Source organism: Odontesthes bonariensis, chromosome 22 (genome assembly GCF_027942865.1).
Source record: "Odontesthes bonariensis isolate fOdoBon6 chromosome 22, fOdoBon6.hap1, whole genome shotgun sequence".
Classification (NCBI taxonomy): domain Eukaryota; kingdom Metazoa; phylum Chordata; class Actinopteri; order Atheriniformes; family Atherinopsidae; genus Odontesthes; species Odontesthes bonariensis.
Genome location: NC_134527.1, coordinates 15,194,181 through 15,217,817, shown reverse-complemented (window position 1 = coordinate 15,217,817; position 23,637 = coordinate 15,194,181). Strand labels below are relative to the sequence as shown.

The 23,637-nt window shown below is 42.2% G+C and overlaps 2 protein-coding genes across 2 annotated transcripts; both read left to right on the top strand.

Moving 5' to 3' along the window:
- Positions 1-4,055: 4,055 nt before the first annotated feature.
- prdm12a (PR domain containing 12a) lies at positions 4,056-7,218 on the top strand. Its single transcript, XM_075456288.1, has 5 exons — positions 4,056-4,287; positions 5,738-5,928; positions 6,017-6,172; positions 6,568-6,682; positions 6,791-7,218. The coding sequence occupies exons 1-5, from the start codon at positions 4,056-4,058 to the stop codon at positions 7,216-7,218; spliced, it is 1,122 nt and encodes a 373-aa protein (XP_075312403.1).
- Positions 7,219-13,255: 6,037 nt separating this feature from the next.
- Positions 13,256-21,371, top strand: fbxw5 (F-box and WD repeat domain containing 5). Its single transcript, XM_075456088.1, has 10 exons — positions 13,256-13,358; positions 15,165-15,360; positions 15,467-15,624; positions 16,165-16,348; positions 16,783-16,931; positions 17,147-17,479; positions 17,582-17,765; positions 17,862-18,009; positions 18,373-18,585; positions 19,112-21,371. The coding sequence occupies exons 2-10, from the start codon at positions 15,174-15,176 to the stop codon at positions 19,395-19,397; spliced, it is 1,842 nt and encodes a 613-aa protein (XP_075312203.1). The 5' UTR covers positions 13,256-13,358; positions 15,165-15,173; the 3' UTR covers positions 19,398-21,371.
- Positions 21,372-23,637: the final 2,266 nt, after the last annotated feature.

Sequence of the window (23,637 nt, the reverse complement as noted above, 5' to 3'; positions counted from 1 at the left end):
ACATTTGTGTGTGCTGACGGAGGGGAAAAATGGAGAATATATCAGCCAAATTTATGTTTTCTAAGAGAAAATCTATATTTTACAGTCAACTGCCACTTCTTCAAAGTCCAATAAACTTTCCGTGACAGAATTCATACAGTGGAAGCTACAGCACATGAGCACCGCTGCATATCTAACTTTGCTGTACCTTTTTAACTGCCAACTAAACACTCCAGCATTTGTGACAGCACAGCTGTGGGTTTAAAACTGCCAATCCTGCACCTTAAGAGACACACAGTGCCTTAATTAAGTATAATAAATTGATTAAGAATTAAGTGCGTTATAAAAACATTTGCTGTGTGCACTTTAGATTCGGCCTTTGTTTAAGAGGGAACTTTTGAGTTTTTTTACTGCGCATTTGTAGAAACTTGTTGCCATTTCTTGAGGAATTTTTCAGCCTACTATCATTTTTTTATTTTTATTTAATGTCAGAGTTTAAAGACTTAAGTATATTGATTTATATCAGTTTTAAATGCCAGGAATCAGCCTCCATGTCTGCACTTACGTCTGAACACACACGTGATGATTTAGTCCAAAACCATATCATCCCTCACTTCTGAGCTAAGTTCACTTCCTCTTCTTGTATGCATGTTAACTGCCTGCAGCCGGCAGCACGTCGTCCCTCAGGCTCCTGTCCACAGAGATGTCCCCTTCACCCCCCCCCCGGCAGAGCCCCTCCAGCTTTGTCACTGCACATCTTTGCCCGCAGCAGGGAGGCTCCTGCCACAGTGGATCCTGCGTGGCCCCGTACCGGCCCCTGCTTTGATGCCGTGCAGCTGTTTCCAAATCCAACCCTTGATTTTGATCCTCTTCCACTTAAACGTGTCGTCCCCGTGGACACGTCAGACCCGCTGGTCCTTTGTGGCTGTCTTAATATTGTCTCTGTTCCATCTCGTCGGGTGTGAGAGGCACGGTTATTGTGAATATAGGCCTTTCTTAAGACACGCTGCCTCCGCCGCGGCGGTGTGCTGGATTTTAAGAAGAGGGCTGATTTTGATCTATTTTTTTTTTTTAAAGAGTGATCAAATGAGGAGTTAGCCTACCTTCTTTGAATAGAGGCTTTGTAAAGCCCATTAATTCAGGTAAAACCAAACATTTGATCAAATGCACATTCACCGTTATGAGATCAAAACTAGAAACGACACGATGACACATTTCAGTGTTGACAGTGTCTGTTGCTTTTCAGGGAATCAACAAGGAGAGAAATCTTTACGTTCTCCAAAGAAGATCGATTGCATTTTTGTCTTTTTAAAAAACCAAAAAAAGATATTAGAATGATGCACTTTCTCTGCACATGTTCCGTATGATCCTGAATATCAATAAAAAGTAGTACATATGCACTCAAGTCCCGCTCTTAACGTCCCTTGTACCATAAAGTAAAATCCCTCTTAACAGCGGGCCCACTTCTCCACTGAGGAGGAAAACACTAATAAAACCCGATATTCTAACATGGAAATTGGGGGAGGGTTGTTGTTGTTTTGCATTCAAACCGAGTCGTAATCGTTGTTTCTCTTCTTTTGTGGTGATATTTCAAGATGAGGCTACCCCGTTTAAAAATGCTTTTCCTCTCAGTGTGGATGAAGGCGCACCTCCACCTCCTCCGCGTCCAGCAGGTGTCCTGACTCCCCCCACCCAGTCCCCCTGTCCCGTCCATCAACAGAGGGGAGGAGGAGGAGGGAGAAAATGGGATCTTCAGGGAGAGGAAGGGCTGCGCCGCTCTCACCTTTGCAACAGATAAGCCGATCCTGAGTATCCAGCACACTGTGGCAGCTACCTTAATCTGTTTTTAATGACACTGCGGAGGATCCCCGGAGACTCCGCGCTCCTTTCTCTCCGCTGCTCGGACGGCCGCAGTAGGAGTGTGTGTGTGTGTGTGTGTGTGTTCCCCTGCTCCAGACCTGACACTCTTGCAATTCCTAAAAAGAAAAAAATTACCTCTATCTTTTTTTAAATATTATTATTCCCAGACGCGTTTTTCTTTTATCACATGGGGCAAAATACGTGAAACGAACTCCACTTTTATTGTTCTTTTTTCATAACTTCCTCTTCATTCCAAGCTATTATTTCACTTAAGTTTGAATGTTTAATCACGTCTAAAATCTTTCTCTTTCTCTCCCTCTCTTTCTTTCTCTCTCCGAGCTGCTGCTTTCTCCCCCTGATGAGCGTAAAACTCCGCTATTTATCCAAAAACAAACGCTTCTCTTTAATAGGTTTCCCACCATCTCTTTGAAATCGCACCATTACCGCATTCTTTGTGCAATAATTGTCAATCATCCACATTAAATTGATAGGCTTTAAATGGACAGAATAATAGCTTAAATTGTCCTACAATGGAACAGCTAAGCGGGATGATTTGCCATTGCTGACATGCCCGCGGCTTTACTAGCTCCACATAATGCCATAGGTTAATGCATAAATAAGCAAATCAAATCCATGCGTTACCCCAATTCAATTCATTTAATTCCTCTTTAATAAAGAAGCGACCCACCCCCCTGTCCCCGCCATTTACCGTCGGATTTGTGCGATGAATGCCATAAATGTAAATCAATCTAGATGAGAAAGAATCCCATTGAAAGAGCAGAGAAATTTCATCTGGGAAAAGGAGACAAACGTGGGAGGGGCCCGCTCATAAAAAGCAGCTGTTTCACAGTAATCTTTTTTCGTGCCCTGTCACTCACCTTGCCTTTTCACTATCTCTGCTGCTCACTAAAACTCTCCGCCATTGTGTTTACTTTGCCATATCTTCTTTCCCCATTACTTTTGCCGCACAGTCAATATTCTTGCGGAGGGAAAAAAAGCAGAGAGAGAGAGCAACTTGCCCAATTTTTTTTTCTTCTTTTTTTTTTCGGACAATCCCCCTTGTAGTTGTTGGAGTGAAAGGAGGAGTGCATGGATGTCAAATTGCCCTCAAAACACCATGAAAGATTGATTTGCAGCACTTTTCAGGGCCCTGACATTACTTGGAGGGGAGCTGAATGGGAAACCTGTGAGCCGGGGAGGGAATAAAGATGTCCTCTCTGCTGGAAAAGAAGGAAAACTGCCCATTTAGCCCTAGTCCATCAAGCCCGAAAAATAGGCAAGAGAGGAAAAAACACAGAGGACTGCGACTATAGAGAAGAAAGGGGGCCATATATACTCATCTAAACGTTGCCACAATACCGAGGGGGGCTCCGAACATCCATGAATATTAAACCGCTTACCTCAACAAGGGCTTGAAAAAGTGCACCACGTCAAAAGCAGCTTTGCATTTTTTGCATGTGAACAATGTCGAGGGGGAGAAAAAAAGAGAGGCTTGTTTCCATTCTTGTTATTCCCGCGCTAAAAAAAAAAAGGAAAAAAAAAGAAACATTTAATATTACTAGCACATGAATACGAAATGCCTGAGAATAAAATGGGCGAACAACTCCCAGACTCGCTGACCCACTTCTGCGCACAGAAAAACGCAACTTATCACTTAAAAACTGACAGCAGCCGTTTGTTTTATTCCGTCTGTTCGGCCTCTTTTCAACATCCTGTTGCATCATTTTCAGCCGTATTCACACGAGCCACAGCGCGTGAGCTATTAATAGCCTAATTTGTGCAAAAAATATAGTTCTCTTTAGGCTTTCACATGCTCGATGTTTAATTAATTTTTCATTATTTTTTTAAAATTTTATATAGAAACATGTTCAAAAGTATGTTTATCGTTATTTGCGGCCGGGAATAAATTTGCAGCTTTGCCTCAAAATGTTGAATTGGGGAGATTATTACTAAGGTAAAGTTTCCTCTCATGTGTGTATTGCATCTGTCTGCCTGTGTGTTGCAGAGCAGCAGGCAGGTCCACACGGCGAGGGGTGTGTCATTAATAAGTAATTAGGCAGGGGTCACACAGCCACCTATATAAAGAGACCCTGCGCAGCCGGGCAGAGCAGCTTTACGCGCACAGTTTGGAACGGGAGGACGGACCGAAGAGCAGCTCAGTGTGTCCACTCCGCTTGCACCATTCTTGCAGTTTCTCGTGGTTTCTCTCGTGCAACATGGGCTCCGTGCTACCAGCAGACTCTTTGGCTCTCAAGCCTGGATTTAAGTGTCCCAGCCGCTCGCTGTCGGACGTGATCACCTCGGACATCCTGCACAGTTTCCTGTACGGCAGGTGGAGGAACGTGCTGGGAGAACACCTGGCGGAGGAGCGGCAGAGCGGCGGCGGCAGCAGCAACAGCCCCAAGACCGCCTTCACAGCCGAAGTCCTGGCCCAGTCCTTCGCTGGAGGTACGTTGTCCTGCTGGTGCACTTTGGGTTTAAATCCAACCCCTCAGGTCGAGACTGTTTGACGCATGTTTGGAAGTTCTTGTTGTAGCTCTTAATGCTTGAAACGTAACTGATGTGCGTAAAGGCGCATTTTATTTGACTTCGCGGTGGCAGAACAGGTCGTTTCCCAGGATTTAGGCCAATTAAGTATTTTTCTTACAACATACACTCGCACACACTTTCACTGAATTGAAAGCAGATGCTACAAATATACTCCTACAAATCTACAGCTTCCCACCACCAACGTTTCATTGATTTCTTTCTTTGTTTTAATTTGGCAGCATCTTTCACCCCCCAAACAGCAACAACTCGTACGATTTAGATCTAGAACTTTCATTTCTTTCCCAAAGTTTTTATCGGCGAATTCGTCGCAGCTTTCCCTCTCTTTTTTTCCCCCTGCTTTTATTTCGATCCATTTAACGCATTAACCCTTTTTGAGCCCCGAGACCCCGCGTTTAGAGGCTTGTTAGGCGTGTAACTGCCGCTGATTGAAAGACGCAGAGCATTAAATTCATTTGGTTAACTTTGTGCTTGACCTGGGAAAGTTTCCACTTAAACCTCGCGCAGAGAAAGGTTTCCTTTCTTTGAGATGTCCCGGGTTTTTATCCCGCATTCATCAATCTCCGGACAGTCTCTTTTCCTCTCTTGGCAGCTATGGGGCTCCGGAGCTTTTCTCTTTCTCTCCCCTTAAAAGATTTGCTGTTCCTCGCATAATGCACCGTGAAGGCTAAATCTAATGCTATTCATTGCATGTCAACCATCTAATCGCCTTTCCATTTTTTTGTTGCAGAAATTCCTGAGTCTTTTAAACAAGTCCTGGTTTCATTCAGCGCAAATTTATTGCTACAAAGTTCTTAAAAGGATAATGAATTTGGAATTAGCCGTTCCTTTTCCAGTAAACTTTAATGAATATCACATCTGAAGCATGACAAATTGCTGGAGCCCGAGCAATAGAAGACCATTTAACCCCTTGGCTATTCGGCCGAGTTTTTTCGCAGCCTGAATCTTTCCAAAAAAAAAAAAAAATCTTTGATTTTGACATTAAAGAAGCACTTTCACCCCCCTCCCCCTCCCCTTTCTGCTGCGAATAAAAAAATGCTTTCCGAGGGGGTTTTGCACAACAAAAACGTGCAATTCAACCAGATAATCGAATTAAACGGAGGATAAGGTGTAGCTTAATATTTCGGACTAAAATAAGATCCAGTTCATTTGCTGCTTTCAGGACTCTTCAAGCAATCCTGTTTCGAGAGACTCTTGACGTTCACGCATGCTGAGCATCACATCAGCACAAACTGCAGTTTTTATGAACGGACACTTTTTACATCAATTCTTCAAGATGCCCAGTCACTATTTTTTGGGGGCTATTTTTTCAGACGTTTTGCATGCTCACGTTCCCTTTGTGCATTTGCAGAGGTGCAGAAGCTGTCCAGCCTGGTGCTGCCCAGTGAGGTGATCATCGCCCAAAGCTCGATCCCTGGAGAGGGCCTGGGCATCTTCTCGAAGACCTGGATCAAAGCAGGAACCGAGATGGGCCCCTTCACGGGGAGACTCCTGTCCCCTGAACACGTGGACCTGTTCAAGAACAACAACCTTATGTGGGAGGTGAGCGCAGAGTTTCTGGCGTGACGTCCGTGTGAGTCAGGCTTTTAGTGCTTTTCTCACGTGTGTGTTTTGTGTTCTGTACACTCAGGTGTTCAACGAAGACGGAACAGTGCGCTATTTCGTCGATGCCAGTCAAGAGGACCAGCGCAGCTGGATGACCTACATCAAGTGCGCCCGGAATGAACAAGAGCAGAACCTGGAGGTGGTGCAGATCGGCAGCAGCATTTTCTACAAGGCTGTGGAGGTGAGGATAGGCTACAGATAGGCCTCAGGGTTTTTATCAGACATCTTTTCAAATATCCTGCAACTCAGCGCTGTCTGCTGGCGAGAAAAATCATTCATCAGGCTTATTGACTTACGTCAGTTGGCTATTAGTTAACATATAGCAGTGTTCATTTTCGCCTGTGGTCACTTTTGGTCTCTTTAGTCATAAAGACACACACTAACACGCGCTAACGCGCTTACCTGTTCTTAAGAGCAATTTTGGGTTCTGTGACTTGGAACAGTTTTTTTTTTTTCTTAAACAACAAACTGAAGTGTTTACCACCTGAGAGGTGAAAAAACTCCCACAGACACGGAGCGATTCATTGAAGTCACACCTTAAATGACTGACACTTCCCCTCAATCTTCCTCCCTCAGACAATTCCACCAGACCAGGAACTTCTTGTCTGGTATGGAAACACACACAACACGTTCTTGGGAATCCCTGGGGTTCCTGGAACCGACGAAGAACACCAGAAGAAAGTTAGAACTGGTGAGTGAAATAAAGAAAAAGGAAAAGAGCCCAACTTCTGGCAACTCGTCTGAAACTTGGAACTGCACATACACTCCTTTAACACTCTTTTCTTCTTCCCTCTCCCAGATGAGTCCCATTCCAGTGATGGGCCTCCCTCTTGCTCCCCCCCCTCCTCCTCCGCTACCAGCGGTCGGATGCGCTGTGTCATTTGCCACCGTGGCTTCAACTCTCGCAGCAACCTGCGCTCACACATGCGCATCCACACCCTGGACAAGCCCTTCGTCTGCCGTTTCTGCAATCGCCGCTTCAGCCAGTCGTCCACTCTGCGCAACCACGTGCGCCTGCATACCGGCGAGAGGCCCTACAAGTGCCACGTCTGTCAGAGCGCCTACTCCCAGCTGGCGGGCCTCAGGGCGCATCAGAAGAGCGCACGACACAAACCGGTTGTGTCCAGCGCAGACGCGCCCCGACAAGTGTCCCCTCCTCCCCCGCAGCTGACAGCCATGCCGCACCAATTGCCTCTGGTTCACCACATCCCCACCATGGTGCTATGATGACAGACACGTGGAGGGACTGTCGCGCGGAACGTTGCACTTTAGATGTAGAGCTGTAGTGGATAAAGGAAGGGTGCTCTCCAATGACACAAGCCCTCATAAAGGAAAGCGATAATGTGACTGTGAAGCATCTGAAACATATGTCAACCCCTTATTTGTACTGCTTGTTCCTTTGACTGTCGTGTGGTCAAAATGACAGCATAAAGCAACTCTATTGAGATTTTTTCTTCTTTTTTTTTATCACATCCTCACCAGCTCAGGTGGAAAGTGTCCTCAGTCAAAGCTTTGTACAGCCAGTAGATGTACGGGACGTGCTTCAGCTGCACCGTTCCACACTGTAAACTGAATTTGTCACTTTAAACTTGTACAGACTGGGTTCTTTGGAGAATTGTGTAACTCTAAAGTTGTATTTGTACATGTGAATGTAAATATATTTGTGCTTTCTTCTATTCTGAATAAATGAGATGATATACAGGATTTTAAGCTGCTGCCTCAGTGAATCAACCGTGTTTCCCACCCATCTCCGTCACACCCCCACCCACCTCTCCTCCGGCATACTGACATACCTGTGAGAGGAGTCACGTGACCCAGATTAAGACGTCCCAATCTGGGACAAAGACAAAAGACTTTCGAAGAATTCCTCATGAAATCAAAGTGGACTATACACCACACCCTGATAGTATTTAATAACGCAGGATGACTGCAGGCCAAATGTCCCCAGCCTCATGTCTCTCCTTTGAATAAGCAATAAACACAAATTTATGTGTCTGCAGATGGGTGGCAGCATATGCTCTGCATTGCATCAGTGGTCAGATACTTCACAGTTGGGTGGTGGTAGATTTTTAACCTGGATGAAATCTGAAGCTGGTGTCCTCATTCTCTCTTTGTAGTGCACATGTGAGGTGTCTTGCTCTGATATTATCAATACTTTATAGGAGCTTGTGTTGTATTTGGACCTTAATGGCTGCCACTTTCATTTCCTCTTGCTCAATAGGTGCACATTTAAGTTTAAATGCTGAAAGGGTCTTTGATGTTTAATGTGGTGATCCTGAACTCAAATATCAGCAAAGATGTTTCTGAGCAGAGCTGATTAACAACAGCAAAAAGTCCAATTACAGTTGAATGACTGTCCAGAAAATTTAGTTTATCCCTCCACGACTACCAAGTGAAACTGTTGACTGCCCTTAAATAAACACAGTGTACATCACATCCGTTTTAGTTCATAAGCTACAATTAGTTGATACAAAAGGATTTTTCTTTCTCTGCAAACGTGAGTTCCGAAGTTCAAATGACATTTACTGAAGATAAGATTATGAATTTCAAGCTTTCATCAAATACACAGATCTTACGAATCAATAAGACTCAAATATCAACAGTTGCTATTATCATAAATGTAAAGTTCTCCCTTTTTTCCAGGTAAATCAGTGGGACTTTTCCCCATTTCTGATGTTGTGAGAAGAAGTGAATTATCCTCACATCACCAGTGAGGACCACTGATACAACTAACTAGATAATACTACCATTATCTACTAACTCCACGTTAACAAATGAACACTATTGGGAAAGTCATGATTTTATTGTATCACGCGTATTGATTTCATGATATAGAATGTCATGTCCCAGTTACAAGTTTGGTATTATGTGACCAGGTTGTCATTAACCTCATGGGTGCTTAACCAAGCTGTAAGAAATAAGTGGTGTTAAATCAGGAACAGCTGTAGGGCAGAGTCTAAATCAGGTCTGAGATAAGGAAGAATTTCTGCAGCTGCAACTCCAGCGAGTGAAATATAACTCCAGTGTACATATTATAAGAAGCTGTCTCACAGGACTGCCCTCTGAGCATCAGTTGGATTTTTTTATTTTTTTCAAGTGCATGCTCCTTCTTGTTAACAAGAATTAAAGCGCTTAAAAGTTTCAACTTACCGAATCGTCATGATCATTTTAACTCTAACACTTACAGCTAAACTACTACTAAACACACTGAACTGCAACAGTTTGATGCCGTGCCATGTTTTCCAGTGTTTGAATGCAAAGCAAAGATGCTGCTTGGCAAGAAAAACTAGAAAAAACAGGATCTAATGGCCAAAAGCATTTGTCGTCACACACAGATGAGCAAGCCTGTTTTCACTTATTTTCTCATTTTTTTTGTCTTTTGTATCTGTAGTTGTAAATTTGGATTGAATTTTAGCAGGAAGCCACAAGTCAGTGTGGAGGCCCCCTTTAACAAAAACCATGGGGTCTGTTTGGAAACTGATGGAGAAAATGAGCATCTGCTGCCACAGTGTGGCTGGTTTTTGTTTTCGCCTTTTGAATGTGTTCAGAGGCCAGATTTGCCGAAACAACAGTATCAGAACTGTGCAAAACACACGTGGCTTTACAGGTCTGTAACTGAGATGAAGACGAAGGTCGCTGTCCAAACATGGGTACAGTCAAAACTGAGCAGGAAGGCTTGCTTCCAGTTTTATGTCCCTTTCACGCTCTTTTTCTGTACAGCCACTGATCCCACCAAAAAACGTAGGACCACAAGGTTTCTCAGCAGAACAATCACAGGTTCTCTCACTTTGTCCCAACTCAACACAATGTGACGCTTTAGAGAGATGTATGAGGTTTTGAAAAGCTGTATCTTATGACAGAACATGATCTTCTCTCTGTACCTTTATTTTGGTAAAGATTCATTTTGTACACTTTGTGTCCACCATGATGTGAATGACTGTGAACCTACAATGTGTACTGTTTGGTTATCTAAAGTTCTTAAAGGATAATCTCACTAGTTTCACATCTAATAATTCGGAACTATCAAGGCACTTTTCGGACACTGTTGGTGACTGTCTCCCGTTGTTGTTCTTTTGCTTCCACACGATGGTGCCAAACACTCAGGAAATAAGAGCAAACACACATGACACATGCATGGAGTTGATCAGCAGCTTTTTAATCAATTCAGAGGGTCAGTATGCTGTAATTTTACCATGTAAGTGAATGATGCATACAACAGAGTCAGTGATGTACCTGTCAGCTGTCAGACATTATCCAGCTTCCTAACAAGGAGCTTTCAGAGAAGTCGTCATTGTAACAAGTACCACACAACACAGAGTAGATGCAGAGCAGAAGTTATTATGCTGCAGGTGTACAAACTTTGCTGAAGGAGGAGAAATGTGGCCATCTTTTCTGTCCACCCTGCTGGGAGCCGTTATGGAGGATTTTGACCAGAAGCTTTTTCATCTCTGGAGATGGTCCACACCGTCTGCTCTGCACAGCGAGGAAAACGTAAGATCTCTGTAGGTTCATAAAAATCAAACGGATACAATTTTTAACCAGTGAGGCTCACCTTTATACTGGCATCCTGCTGATGTCCGGTTCTCCACAGAGCGTCCACAGCAAGAAACTACCCAGTTAGCTGCGTGGCGCAGGGCTGAAAGAAGACATCTATTACCTCTTTGTTGTATCAGACACTCTGCTCACTCCAAGCCCTTTCTGCTGAGATAATGTAGCAGGCAACCTGATCCCATCCGTATCAGATTTAACTCACTCTGTGTCACACACAACGCATTTATATTTTTCAAGTTTTTATCAAAGAGAAAAACAGCTGCAACAGTAAATGTCACCGGTTGTCCTTCTTCTTAAAAGGTTTTGGATACAGAAGGATCTGTTTAAAGCATACTCACAAAGTTTTAGAACTTACCAGAGAATATCAGTCACAGCATGGTTCCTAATTTTTCAAATTTCTTCTGCGGTTCAGTATTGAAATGGGAGTATGCTCAGTAGTTGTTCGCAGACTGTCACAAGCAAGAAGCCAGCAGTTTCTCCGTCACACAGTCCTCAAACAGATGCTCACAGTGGGATCGCTGAACCAAGAGCTACCACACACACACACACACACACACACACACACACGTAGAAGGATACTATTACTGACACACAAGCTTTCCTGAACCCTTCAGAACCATGACAAAAATAAAAGATAATCACATGTACGTGATGATTGTATTATTTCACAAACATATGGAAATCTAAAAGAAAACTATAGTTTTGAACATGAGTGACTGTTATCTCCAGCATAAAGCAGTTATATTTGATTGGTGCCATGGGTTTTCTTTCTTGTTTTGTCACCATTATCATGGCTATTCCTAGATTCTTACTCTAACTTACCTCAACTAGCCTTAATTCGACTTTCATCCAAGGCGGCAGTAGTTTCTAAAACGTTTTAATGTTATGAAGGTTAGCTTTTTTTGTCCTCTAAAGGTAGGCAGGTCCCCACATTGTGACTAAGCAGATGTGTTTTCTCGTAGCACGAGTAAAGCGAGTCCATTGTCTGTGCTCTTTAAAGACTTTTAAATCATTAATGGGCTCCAGATTTGTCAAAACTCAGCCGCCAGACTTCCAACAAGAACCAAGAACACAGAACATGTTACACCCCTTTTAGCCTCCTTGCATTGGCTCCCGGTATGTTTAAGAATCTATTCTAAGATCTTATTATTGACTTTTAAAGCCCTTTTGGGGCCTTTCACCTTCTTATCCATCTGAGCTTTTAGTAAAATATGAGCCTCTAGATATAATGAGACTTTTACTTGTTCCAGAGACACATTTTAAGTCCAGAGGTGACAGAACATTCGCGGTCAAAGTCCCTGAACTCGAACTAGCAACCTGATTAGATCAGTATACAGAGTCAGCGTCTTCTTTTAAATATTTTCTTAAGATAAACTTCTATTGGAGAGCCTTTATCATTTTACTTGGATTTTTCTGAATTTGTTTTAATTGATCGACTGGTAAACTGTCCTACTAGTTTGTTACATTTTACACGTTTATATTGATTTATTTAAAGTTTTTTTTTTTCATCTGTTGCTGTATGAAACACTTTGTAACATGTGTTTAGAAAAATGCTAAATGAATAAAGATAATTATCATCTTAATATTGTTATCTTTTTTCTATCAAGCAATAGATCCATTTTCTCGATTAGTTTGTTCTTATCTTATTTTATCAAATGGAGAACACATAAGATAAGAACAAACTAACCGAGAAAATGGATCTATTGCTTGATAGAAAAAAGATAACAATATTAAGATGATAATTATCTTTATTCATTTAGCAAAAGAGAAAAAGGTCAATGTCATATTTGATCAAATAGAGAACATATATGACATTGACCTTTTTCTCTTGATTTTCATTCATTAAGATTTAGGTTGTCCATCTCTTATCTATTTATTTCTTTTTCACATATTCACTACTTTTTGTTTTCATCATCTCACTTGTGCAGTATTGTGTAAATGCTTTGTGCGGTGCTTTATGGATGTAAATATCAACAAAGATACAAACAAAATAACATTATTAACTCTTATAAGGTTCATCCTGGTGTGTTGTTTGAATGTATTGCTCTGAACATTGTTTTGTAAGCAGGACTCAAAATGACAAAGAAGCAAAATGTAATAGTTAGCCAGATGCATTTGAATTTTGTGTCGATACTCTTATTTTTCAGTCACATGAAATCATTTTAATTCAAGGACGTATCTGTATCCCTTGCATACAGAAAAAAGAATAATCAGAATAAATACATCTGTACATTACAAAAGATTACAATGATTACATTTTTTAAAAAGCACAATGAAAATGAAATACCTGAATAGGTATGTTTAGGGAAATAAGTTGGGGGAATATGCAAAAGATAAATAATACAAAGATAAATACAAGAATGAAAAATGGATAGATGAGACTGTCAAACAACTCATCAGGACGACACAACAGAGTGACAATCATAAAGTCAGACAACAGGGAGTCTAAGAAGACATCAGAAGTATAGACTAAATTGAATTGACAGTCACATGTTTTGTCAGGTTATAATAAGTCTATACAGGCAACGTAGTTTTGTCCACAAGTTAAGTACGGTTCAAACTTACATAAACATGGACAAATAAGTTGTCAAATGTTCAGTGCACTTGTGAACATATTTTTGGGCACAAATGGCTCTGACCAACAAAGTAAACACTGAATCGATTGAGCTGGTCTTGCTGTAGCGATGACTCTGTCATCTGTTAGTCGGGTCTGGAATATTCACCGCTGTTGGAGGATTGTTGTCATTTTACCGTGGCTAGCCTTTAGCGCTGGCTAGCCGTTAGATGTTTCTATTCAACATACTTTGATCCAGCAGGTGGGTGACAGCTTATGCCGACAGCTTTACACGAGACTAAGCTGAATTAGTTGTGAAACAGCTAAATTGATTCATAAGGGTAATTGGTCGTTGTCAAATTCAAATGTCACGAGGTAAAAGTTGAAAACAAGCGTCGGCTAACAGCTAGCTGGCTGGGTTAACAAGTTAGCTATTTTATCGCTAGCTTGATAGACATATCTGTTTAGCTTAGCTTTGAAATAAACTCGTATTTCTGATTAACCAGAATGAGTCAAAACGTGCGCATATATCTGGGTGTTTAATGTGTCGTTTGTTAGTAAGGAGGCTAGACCGGTTTGTGTTGAGTGTAAACAGAAACTTTTTACGTTGAGCGACAAAAAAATGTCCATGTTGGGTCATCTTCGTATTATAGCTGGTGCAGCAAAGCAAAGACATTTTACGTACAAGATTTAGAAGATAGTGCCGTTTTTACAAAACTACTTGACATGAAATTGATTGAACGTCACACTGGGTTTCATCTTGAATTGGAGGAAACTCAACCCTAGCGTTGCAGCAGTGTCTGCTAAAACTGCTTCCTTATTACACAGCTAACCCATTAGCTTAAATATTTCCTAACACCTGTGTCCTAAGATGAAAGTGAATGCTAAATAAGTCTTTAATGGGCTACCCATTACAGCTTAGTGGCGTTTTAGTAGTGTAATTGCTGTCAGACTCCAGCTCTAAGCTGTTCAGACAGAAAATACTGCCAGCTCCTCTAATTATTAATATAACAGCTGAATCACAGGAAAATGTCGTCTGAATTACTTGTGACAATTATTTCAGAGTGAAACGCTGGGAATATTGCATCTTATGCCACCAAAAATGCGCACAACAGCATTTTGAGTGCCGCAGATTTTCAGCTTTTCCCTTTTTCAAATTAACAAAATATTTTCCCTGCTCCTCAAACGTATTGATTTTATTCTGAATTTACAGTCGCTCAAATAAAACAATCCTCACAGAAGCGCCGCAGGCCGTGTGATGCTATTACTTTTATGCTTTAAATCGTCCACAAAACAGTTAGAAGTGTTAAAATTACTTCTACAATTGTATGGTATGGTTTCATCGAAGCGTTTGTTGCTTTAGATTTGAAAAATGTAATCAAATCAACTGAAAACAAGTAACACCCGTCAGTGTAAATATAATCTCTACATTTTTTTGTGTAATCTGAGATGACTGGACACACACACACACACATTTTCACGTAATCCAATACTACTCAACCTAGAGATGGAGCCTCAGGTTATTTATAAGTGGTTTGAATAATCTTTACAGTCAGTTGAAAATAGCAAACGTATCATCGGCTATTTAGAAATCCATTTACAGTCATGTGCCTTTCCCAACGGAGATGGCTAATATTTCAGATGCAAAAAATGTGAGGATCTGTTTCTGTTCTTAGGCATTTCTAACAAAACAGTGCTGGAACTAAACAAAATATACGAAGGCACAATGTTGAGCATTTTCAAATGTCAAGTCGCTACGACTGCAGCAATGGGTGAAAGCTTTGTAAGGAAATATATATCAGGGTTTTCATCTATGTTGGCATAAATACAGGGCTTGGAGAGTTGGGTTTGAACATTACACGCCAAGTTGCTTTAGTGAAGAGTTGAGTCGAGGTTATAGTGAAGTTATCTGTAATTCTGCTGACTGCAGATTCAAGCTGTACAGATTTCGAAGCAGTACCATTCAATTGACCCCACATATATTTGGTAGTGTGACCCCAAAACATACAAGTAGACACATAGGACTATCTTGATCAACTCAGCGCTGTGTTTGTCACGTGTTCGTCAGGATGTTAGGATGGAGTGGGGTTCAGTTCTGCCGGACAGCTTGATTTTGGAGATCTTCCTACGTCTGCCCCATGATGCCGTGCTGAGCGCAGGTCTGACGTGTCGACAGTGGCTGGCCGTCTCCAGAGATGAGTTCCTGTGGAGGGAGCTGTTCTACAGCTACTACCGCATACCACGCTCCGTGCCTCGACACCCTTGTAAATATTTCAAATCATGTGTTTCACAGAGGAATTCGCCACCAGTTTTGTACAGATGCATTCAGCCAACGTGTGTTTAATTAACTCTGAATCTACTCGTGCGCAGCGGCCGTGTCGTGGTACAGGGAGTTCAAGCGTTTGTTCGACTGTATCCCCTGTGTGGAGGTCCAGACGCTGAGAGAGCACAGTGACCAGGTCCTCCACCTGGCTTTCTCTCACCGGGGTCACCGGTTCTCCTCCTGTTCCAAAGACTGCACAGTTAAGGTGAGGATCAAAGCATGTTTGTGGCTACTTTCATCCTTTATCTTTTTTTCTGTCTGCCAGCGTGACACTTCGCTATGTTCGGTGTTTGGAGAGTTGCTGTTACACCAACGTTATGATAAAATCTTTTAGGAAAGATTAGCTGCTTGGTCGGGTTGAATGTAACAAGAACAGTTTTTTATCAAGTTTCCTCCACAAAATCAGTTATGATTCTACAGTTAGACTGTTGAATTTAATTTAGACAAGACGCAGCATGTGAAACAGCCTTCAACAGCAGATCAGATCTAATATTCAGAAATCCTGATGAGTTTTGTGCCTTGTTTGTGCTGCAGTAGTGGTTTATTTATAGATCCTGAAAGTAGGATTTTCCTCTGGAGTCACATATCCACATATCCAGGACTGTCTTTTTCGATGATAGAATCTGTTGAGTTTTTGTGTTTTCAGGTAACTTTTAAAGATATTATTTTCCCCCGTATGTCACATCATCAGCTGTCATCATCCACTCAGATTCATTTCTAAACCTTTCCTATCGCTTCTGTGCAGCTGTGGGACACTGAGCGGTCAGATGGAAATATCTCGTTGGTGCACAGCTCCAGCATGCGGCAGTTTAACTGGGGCTACACCCAGTTCTCCCAGTTCAACGCAGACGACAGCCTGCTGCTTGTGTCTGGTGTTTACCTGGGCCCACACCACTCGTCGTCCGGGGAAATCGCCGTCATTAGTCTTGGTAGGAGCGAAGGGAAAAAAAAAATGGGTCATTTCCTGTTTTTGTTTCATGAAGATTATTTTTAGGTTTGGTGTTAATTGTATCTGGGATTTATTTATTTTTCTTCCCACACCACCGTGTCATCTGTATGTGGGATGTTCTTTAGTAAGCAGATCTTACTTAAAGCTGCTGAGCACGAACAGGACTGATGTAGATAAACATGAATTACACACTTTAGAATGAATATATATACAGTTACTGTGGATTATGTGGCAGAATTACCATCTAATTGACCATACTGTGCTTATTCACAGAAAACACTTCATTGCCAGCTCAGCCATTGTGCTTCCAGTCAGTGTTTTTTGTCGCTCAAACGGTCCAACTACCAGAATCTGTGTTGCTTTATGTGTACGTTTCCTGAGCTCTTTCTGTCCCCATTTCATTCCCCAACACAGAAAATTACACGCTGATGTCACGGGTGAGGAACAAGCCGTACGACGTGTTTGGCTGCTGGCTGAATGAGACCCACCTGATCTCTGGGAACCTGCACTGGATCGGAAACATGACCTCCTGCTCGGTGCTCTGGCTCAACAAAGCCTCCCAGGTGAGACGGAGCGCAGCTGAAAGACATCACACAGAGTCCCTGTGCAGTCCCCGTATCAAGAACTTTAATGCAAACTGTTTGGGGCATTACAGATAACACTTATAGCCTCTCAGACATGTCAGATCATTTGTTTTCGTTGCTAAGTAACAGAGCCGTGGAGAACAACCTCCACGACTCTTGTCATCCTCATCGTTTCCGCCTTTTTTTCACTCCAGGATATCGAATCGGAGAACATCAACGTGGTCAAGCGCCTTTTCAGAATCCAAAACATCAACGCCAGCACCATTCGCACAGTGATGGTGGCCCACTGTCGTCGCCACGACAACCCCGACTTACTACTGGACTACGAGGCTCAGTCTCAGGCTAGGAGACAGAAAGGGGCGCACCAGCACCAACCGCTTCTCTTCGACCTGGGAACCTCTGGTAGTGAAGACGAGATGGAGCTGGAAGAGGAGGAGGAGGAGCATCAGAGGGAAGGACAGAGTCACAGCCTCTCCTCTGCCCGCCTCCCTCATCCCACCATTTCAAACCTGGACCACGTTATTCAGGTCAGCTGCTTGTTAAACTCTGGTATTTGGTTGGATATTTCAAAGACTTCTGTCATTTTTCATTACATGTTTTTGTGTTTGTTTGTCTCCACAACCATTTAGGGTCGTAAAAATTTGGGGACCAGGGAGCTGGCGATTGAGACCCACGTGGCTCAGATAATGGGCAGAGCCCACACAAAGGCCCCCGACCCCACCCTCGTTGAGCCCTCTGAGTCTGGGGAGGGAGAGGATAAAACGTATCTGCTCTTCACCACTGGCAGCCTTACATACTCACCGCACCAGATAGGTAAGATTATTTCAAGAGAAAGAACCGCTTGATATTTAAATGTATGACAACGTATGACACTTTTCCTCCTGCGGGGCTGTTCCTCTTCTATTCTAGGCATTAAACGAATCAAGCCTGACCAGATGACCACCTCTGGTCCGGTACTTGGGGAGGAGCGGAGCTCAGATGAGTTTTTTGATTCACTGGACCATGTTATAGATATCCATGGGCATATCATTGGTATGGGCCTTTCTCCAGACCATAGGTAAATGCATCAAGATATAATCTATAAATACTGCGTATCTTTGAAGTGTTTATTTATTTTTTCAACTGTCTTTTCCAAAGTTTTGTGCTTGATCATATTAATGCTCTGTCTTGTGTTTAAATGGGAGCAAATCACTTCACCCGGGTCCAAAAAATATTTTTTTTAAATAACCTTTGCACAAAGACGGAGGGACGGTACTGCAGTCTTAGAAAACAGCTCATGGTTTTGGTTGAGAATTGAATTTCATCCCTACTAAAACGGTTTGCATGGGCGCATTCTAACCTCGATTCTGCTGTTGGACCAACTTCGCAGATTATTTACGACCTCGGGCTCAAGCTTCTCTCTTCTCCCGTCACTGTTCAGATACCTATACGTGAATAGCCGGGCTTGGCCAGCAGGATGCATTATCTCAGACCCCATGTCTCCACCTCCCATCGCAGAGGAGATAGACCTGCACGTCATCGACCTGAAGAATTTGAGGGAGGAGAGGAGAAGTCTGCGTGCCCACCGGGCCTTCACGCCCAACGACGAGTGCTTCTTTATTTTCCTCGATGTCAGCAGAGACTTTGTTGCCAGGTGAGTCGCCCGTCACCATTAATTTGCCTTCTTTGTGCCATTACTGCTGGCATTTTGACAGGGATACTGCAGTGGAAGTTCATCTATTACGAACCACTGTTTGTACAAATGGCCCACCGCACATAAAGCATTTAGAAGTTATGCTCACATAAGGTTAAGACGGACTGCATGAATGAATAGTAGTGTCATTGAGGGTTTTTTAGGGCTTAGTGTGTTGACAGTGACAAATCGTACATTTCAGGAGATTTCTCACCACAAACCTTTTCAATATGGAGATGCTCCTCTTAGAAAACGTAGGTAAGATGTAACATCAAAGTGGATGGAGCTACAGAGGATTTTATTGATGTAAATGGATGTAGTAATGAATAAAATGAATAAATCCGATTTCTCTTGGCCTGACCTAACGGTCACCGACCGTAGTCGGTCGAGCCGATTCATCAGTTGTGAGAATTATTCTTCACAGACTGAAGCAAATGCTTTGACTGTATCGTTAAATCGATTTTCTGTGACGGACTTCTCCCTGTAGCGGAGCGGAGGACAAGCATGGCTACATCTGGGACCGCCACTACAACATCTGTCTGGCACGTCTGGCCCACGATGACGTGGTGAACTCGGTGGCGTTCAGCCCCGCGGATCAGGAGCTGCTGCTGTCGGCCAGCGATGACTCTACCATAAAGGTGTGGCGTTCGCCTCGCATGGTCCGCCTGGCACAAGCCACCTCCCGGCCGCTGAGGCAGCGCAGCCTCCTGCCGTCCTGGCTGAGCCGCAACAAGACCTCCACGTCCGCTGGAAGTGTGAACGGAAAACCTTGAATCAGGTTGGAAAAATGCTTTCGGACGGGAGGGAGCGGGGTGAGAAGAGGGCTTCATCTTTTTCCACTGTGGTATGACTAAATATACACTCCATGTATATGTGCAGTGCAGTTACAGTTAGCTGTTCATGGTGGGACCTGAAGTAGTGGTCGGGTGTCTTCAGCTGGCAGGAGACGAGAGGTTGTCTCAGGGTTATACACAAGGGGGCGATGTCAACAAAGAGAAGTCGCCACAGACTCACAGTGCTGAGGAAGGATAAGTTACCACAGATTATTTTACAGATGACACCTAAATGCACAAGACGGATGCCCTAAATTGTTCCCTAAGAGATGGTTGTTGTGCTTTTTTTTTTTTTTTTTCTTTTAAATTCAACGGCCCAGACTCTCGGACCTGAGATGTAAGAGTACTGCAGAGATGGCACCCTCTGATCATGGTTGTTTTTTTTTTGTTTTTTTTTGCCCCTGTTGATAGAAATATGTAATTGGTGTCTTTGATTCTAAAATCTTTATAAAAAAAAAATCCTGTTTCGAGAGAATTATAAAAACAGTTTGAAAACAAAAGGGAAGAAAGATTTTGAGCTGTATTTAATGTAGTCTTTTGGTTTTATCGTAGTCGCATCCCGTTGTTTTTCGGACCCCAGAAACGATCCATCGTTAATGTATTAGGAGTAGAATCGTTGATATGAAAGGTTTTTTGTTTTTTGTTTTTTTATGGGGGGGGGGTGACTGAACAAAAAAAAGAAGATGTTTCTCATTTAGTTGAGCGTGACAGAGCCTTTGTAATGTGGAAATGCATTTAAAGCCTCTTATTTAAGCAGCACAAAGCTGCACCCTCAAAACCCAGAAAAAGTTTGACTTTTGTGGATTGAAAACGTCTTTAAATTTCCTTGTACTTGTGTGTGATACAGTGTGGGCTACCTGGATATATGGGCCACGTGGAGCCATCTCTGGTCCTTTTTGTTCACTTCTATCAGCCCCACCAGTTTGTTCAGAGGCTTTTATTTCCCTTAATCAACGTTTCCCTGATGGTGACAAATGCATTATTTATAAACCTTAAATGGATGGTTGATGTATATTGTTGAAGATATAATCGTTACTTTAACGCGGCACACTTTTGATGATTAAACTCACCAAAGTTTTTTTTTTTTTGTTTTAAATATTGATTTGCTGTAATAACCGATACCTGCAGCGTTTTGGCTGTTTAAGTTGGCACTCTGTTAAAAGACGATATTACACGCTGTTGTCACCAAAGCGCACGCCAAGTTGTACGTGGGTTGAGCAATAAGAATAAAGAGAAATAAAGAAATATTTGGTAGAATTTCCTAGACATTTCAAGGTGCAAAAGGTCATCCGGCGCTTTCGTTTAGATGAGACGTCTGATTCACACAAACACCGTGAGACAGTGGGCAACCATTCCTGGAAGATTAAAGTGCTCTTATAAAGCTGGGCTGAAGGCACCAATTCATTGGAGGGGTGGAATACAGCCGTTAAAAACCTTGTCTTGAAATGTTGTTCATTTTCATCCCACTTAATGTCCGTTTTCTGTCAACACTCAGTGCTACTGAAAAAAATAAGAATGAAAAAAAAGGAAAACTGATAATAATGCATCATGAGCGAGACCCTGACTGACTTTCAGCCGACTCTTTGTTATCTAATCTTCTCAGTTTTTTTTAAAAGTTTCTTTTATTAATAACTTCTGAGGTCGACTTCATCAGCAGTTCTGTCATCAAGTGAACTTTCCATGTTTTGAAATGTGTGTAACAAGTCATGAACTTTCCTTTTGACTACCTTTTCTTTTCCCCCCGTCTCCTCTCCGTCTTTTATGATTGTGTTTGTTTTTTCTCTGCTGATGTTTTCATAACTCCCCATTGAATAAAAAGCATGTTCCACAATGCCACATCTGTGAAAACCTGTCCGATGGATGTTCTTTCCTACCGTTGTGCGGGTTTTGATTAAAGCTCGTGGATGGAGTTTGATCCGTTTATTCATTCGCTCTTCTTCTTGCTTACTGCTTTTTCTCAGGGAGTTTCCAAAAAGGGTTTTCAAAAGTATCCCTCTCTTTTGTTCTGTAGAGGCTTGTTTGAATCGAGACAAAGAAACCAAACGACGGTACTTTTTCAGACTGAAACGAGAAGCCTTTTTGGCAGTGTCACGAGAAGCTGACTACAGCCCAGCGTGAAAACACAAGGGCTCACGTTGGATTTTAATCAGTAAACTTTGTGCTGACTAACGACAGTGTTCGGTCACTTGCAGTGAAGTGTGGCATATTTCAGAGACTCTGGAAGGGCAGTTTGTACCCTCCAAAGTACTCAAAAAGAACCAGACTCAACAATCGGGTTAACAGGGAGAAGCAATCGATCAGTGTCTCAATTCATCCAACGGCAGCCAATCAAGTTACGCTCCATTGGACAGATCAGCTCAATAGATATTAGTAATATCTATTACTCAATTTTACTAACACAAATAGCAAATAAAGTAAACTCACCGAAGCACCATCACCCGCATTGGTGGACTTGGCTGATCTGTCCAATGGAGCGTAACTTGATTGGCTGCCGTTGGATGAATTGAGACAGGGATCGATTGCTTCTCCCTGTTTACCCGGATGTTGAGTCTGGTTCTTTTTCCACTGAATTTTTGGATGTTGAATTTTTTTACACTGATTTTTGTTTTTAGAAATAGATTTTTTTTTTTACACTGTTGGTTTTTCAAATTCAAAGTCTGATTTTGATGCTGTAAAAATTCAATATTAGAAATTCGTATTCAAATTCTGATGGCACAGAAAAACGTCCATACATTTATAGACTGCGTGACATCAACTTCTCTGGAAGAGATCTTTATATCTAACGCCGTCATGAAGCACTCACATCTGTGGACAAGCGCACCCACGATCAACTCTTCAATAGGACTTTGTGAAATAAAGGTGGAATAAAGGTGGAATGCTTGGACATCAGTGTACATATTTCATTTAGGTAGAATCAATGTTTTTAATCAGTTCAGTTTAGATCTTTATTTCTGTCGTGCTTACAGTTCTTAGAAAGTAGCGTTTGTCCTTCAGGTAATTACATCTCCGCTGCAGACGAAATCTGTGCAATCACTGTCTGATTGTTTGACGCCCTCAGCTGCAGCAGTTACCTGCAGAGTCTGTGATCACATTTTGGAGTTCTTTGTTCTGGACACATTTGCAGTCATCTGAAGCCGGTATCATAATATAATTTGGAGGCAGGTTTGTAATTAATTCAGAGTCCCCTAACCTGAAACATTTTATTCATTTAACAGGTATAGGGGTGCACTTTCTTTTTAAATAGGACTGATGTTTTTTTTTAAATTTATTTAAAGTCAATTCAGATTGTCACCTTTTATATGTCATTTCTTTCAGTGTATCAGCCACACTTTTAAGTTTCTATTGGGTGCTTTCTATGGATGCTTCATGACACCTTGCAAAAGAAAACGTGCGACGTGTCAAACGACAAAGTTCTGCAGATGCGGCTCCGCCTGCAGTGTGTCATTATGTTGCGACATCAATGAACTGCAGTGCAACGGTGAATCATAGTGCGGTTTTGTCAAGAAAGGTGTGGTTTAATCCTTGTCAAATGCACGTGTAACTTAACTGAGAACGAAAGATTAAAACAGGATTTAAAGCAGGGGCGGCTAAAGTCGGCGTCTAAAAGGTATATTTATAAGCTTTGGCAAGTCTGAGGCGACCATGAAGTCACATGATGGGCAAACTACTACTTTTATAACTTTGGTTTGACAGCAGTGTCGGGGTAACAAAGTTGTTACAGCTCATCCTGAGAGGAAACGTGGACGTCACAATCAAATTAAAAGAGAATCAGTCTTTTTGTACACACAAATTCAAATAAATATTAAAATAATTGACAATTGAGTTGGCATCTTCCATGTAGGCTGGAAAAAGAGAGCGAGATTTGCAATTAGATCCAGTGAGCCAGCAGCAACGGTTTGAATTGGCCCCAGGTTGGAGGTGTTCTAACTTGGGATTATGCACACACACGGCAGTTAAAGGTGCAATTTAAGTTAACAAGTCGTGCAAGTTCGAACGAGATGCATAGATATTCTGTCGTTGATACCCTGCACGAATCCAAACTTCAAGAACAGATTCCCACATCTCTAATTGTGAACCAAAGATCAGAACATTACTCAGATGTCGTTGCCTTTCGATGACATCGCCACCCTGAACAAAGGTCTCCACTGAGTGGGACTGCAGCTTACAATGCAGGTTGCGT

Coding starts and splice junctions, on each gene's coding strand:
- fbxw5 (XM_075456088.1), top strand. CDS start 15,174: ATGGAGTGGGGTTCAGTTCTGCCGGACAGCTTGATTTTGGAGATCTTC. Junction 15,361..15,466: donor CTCCGTGCCTCGACACCCTT/GTAAATATTTCA, acceptor ACTCGTGCGCAG/CGGCCGTGTCGTGGTACAGG. Junction 16,932..17,146: donor GGCTCAACAAAGCCTCCCAG/GTGAGACGGAGC, acceptor TTTTCACTCCAG/GATATCGAATCGGAGAACAT.
- prdm12a (XM_075456288.1), top strand. CDS start 4,056: ATGGGCTCCGTGCTACCAGCAGACTCTTTGGCTCTCAAGCCTGGATTT. Junction 4,288..5,737: donor GGCCCAGTCCTTCGCTGGAG/GTACGTTGTCCT, acceptor GTGCATTTGCAG/AGGTGCAGAAGCTGTCCAGC. Junction 5,929..6,016: donor ACAACAACCTTATGTGGGAG/GTGAGCGCAGAG, acceptor CTGTACACTCAG/GTGTTCAACGAAGACGGAAC.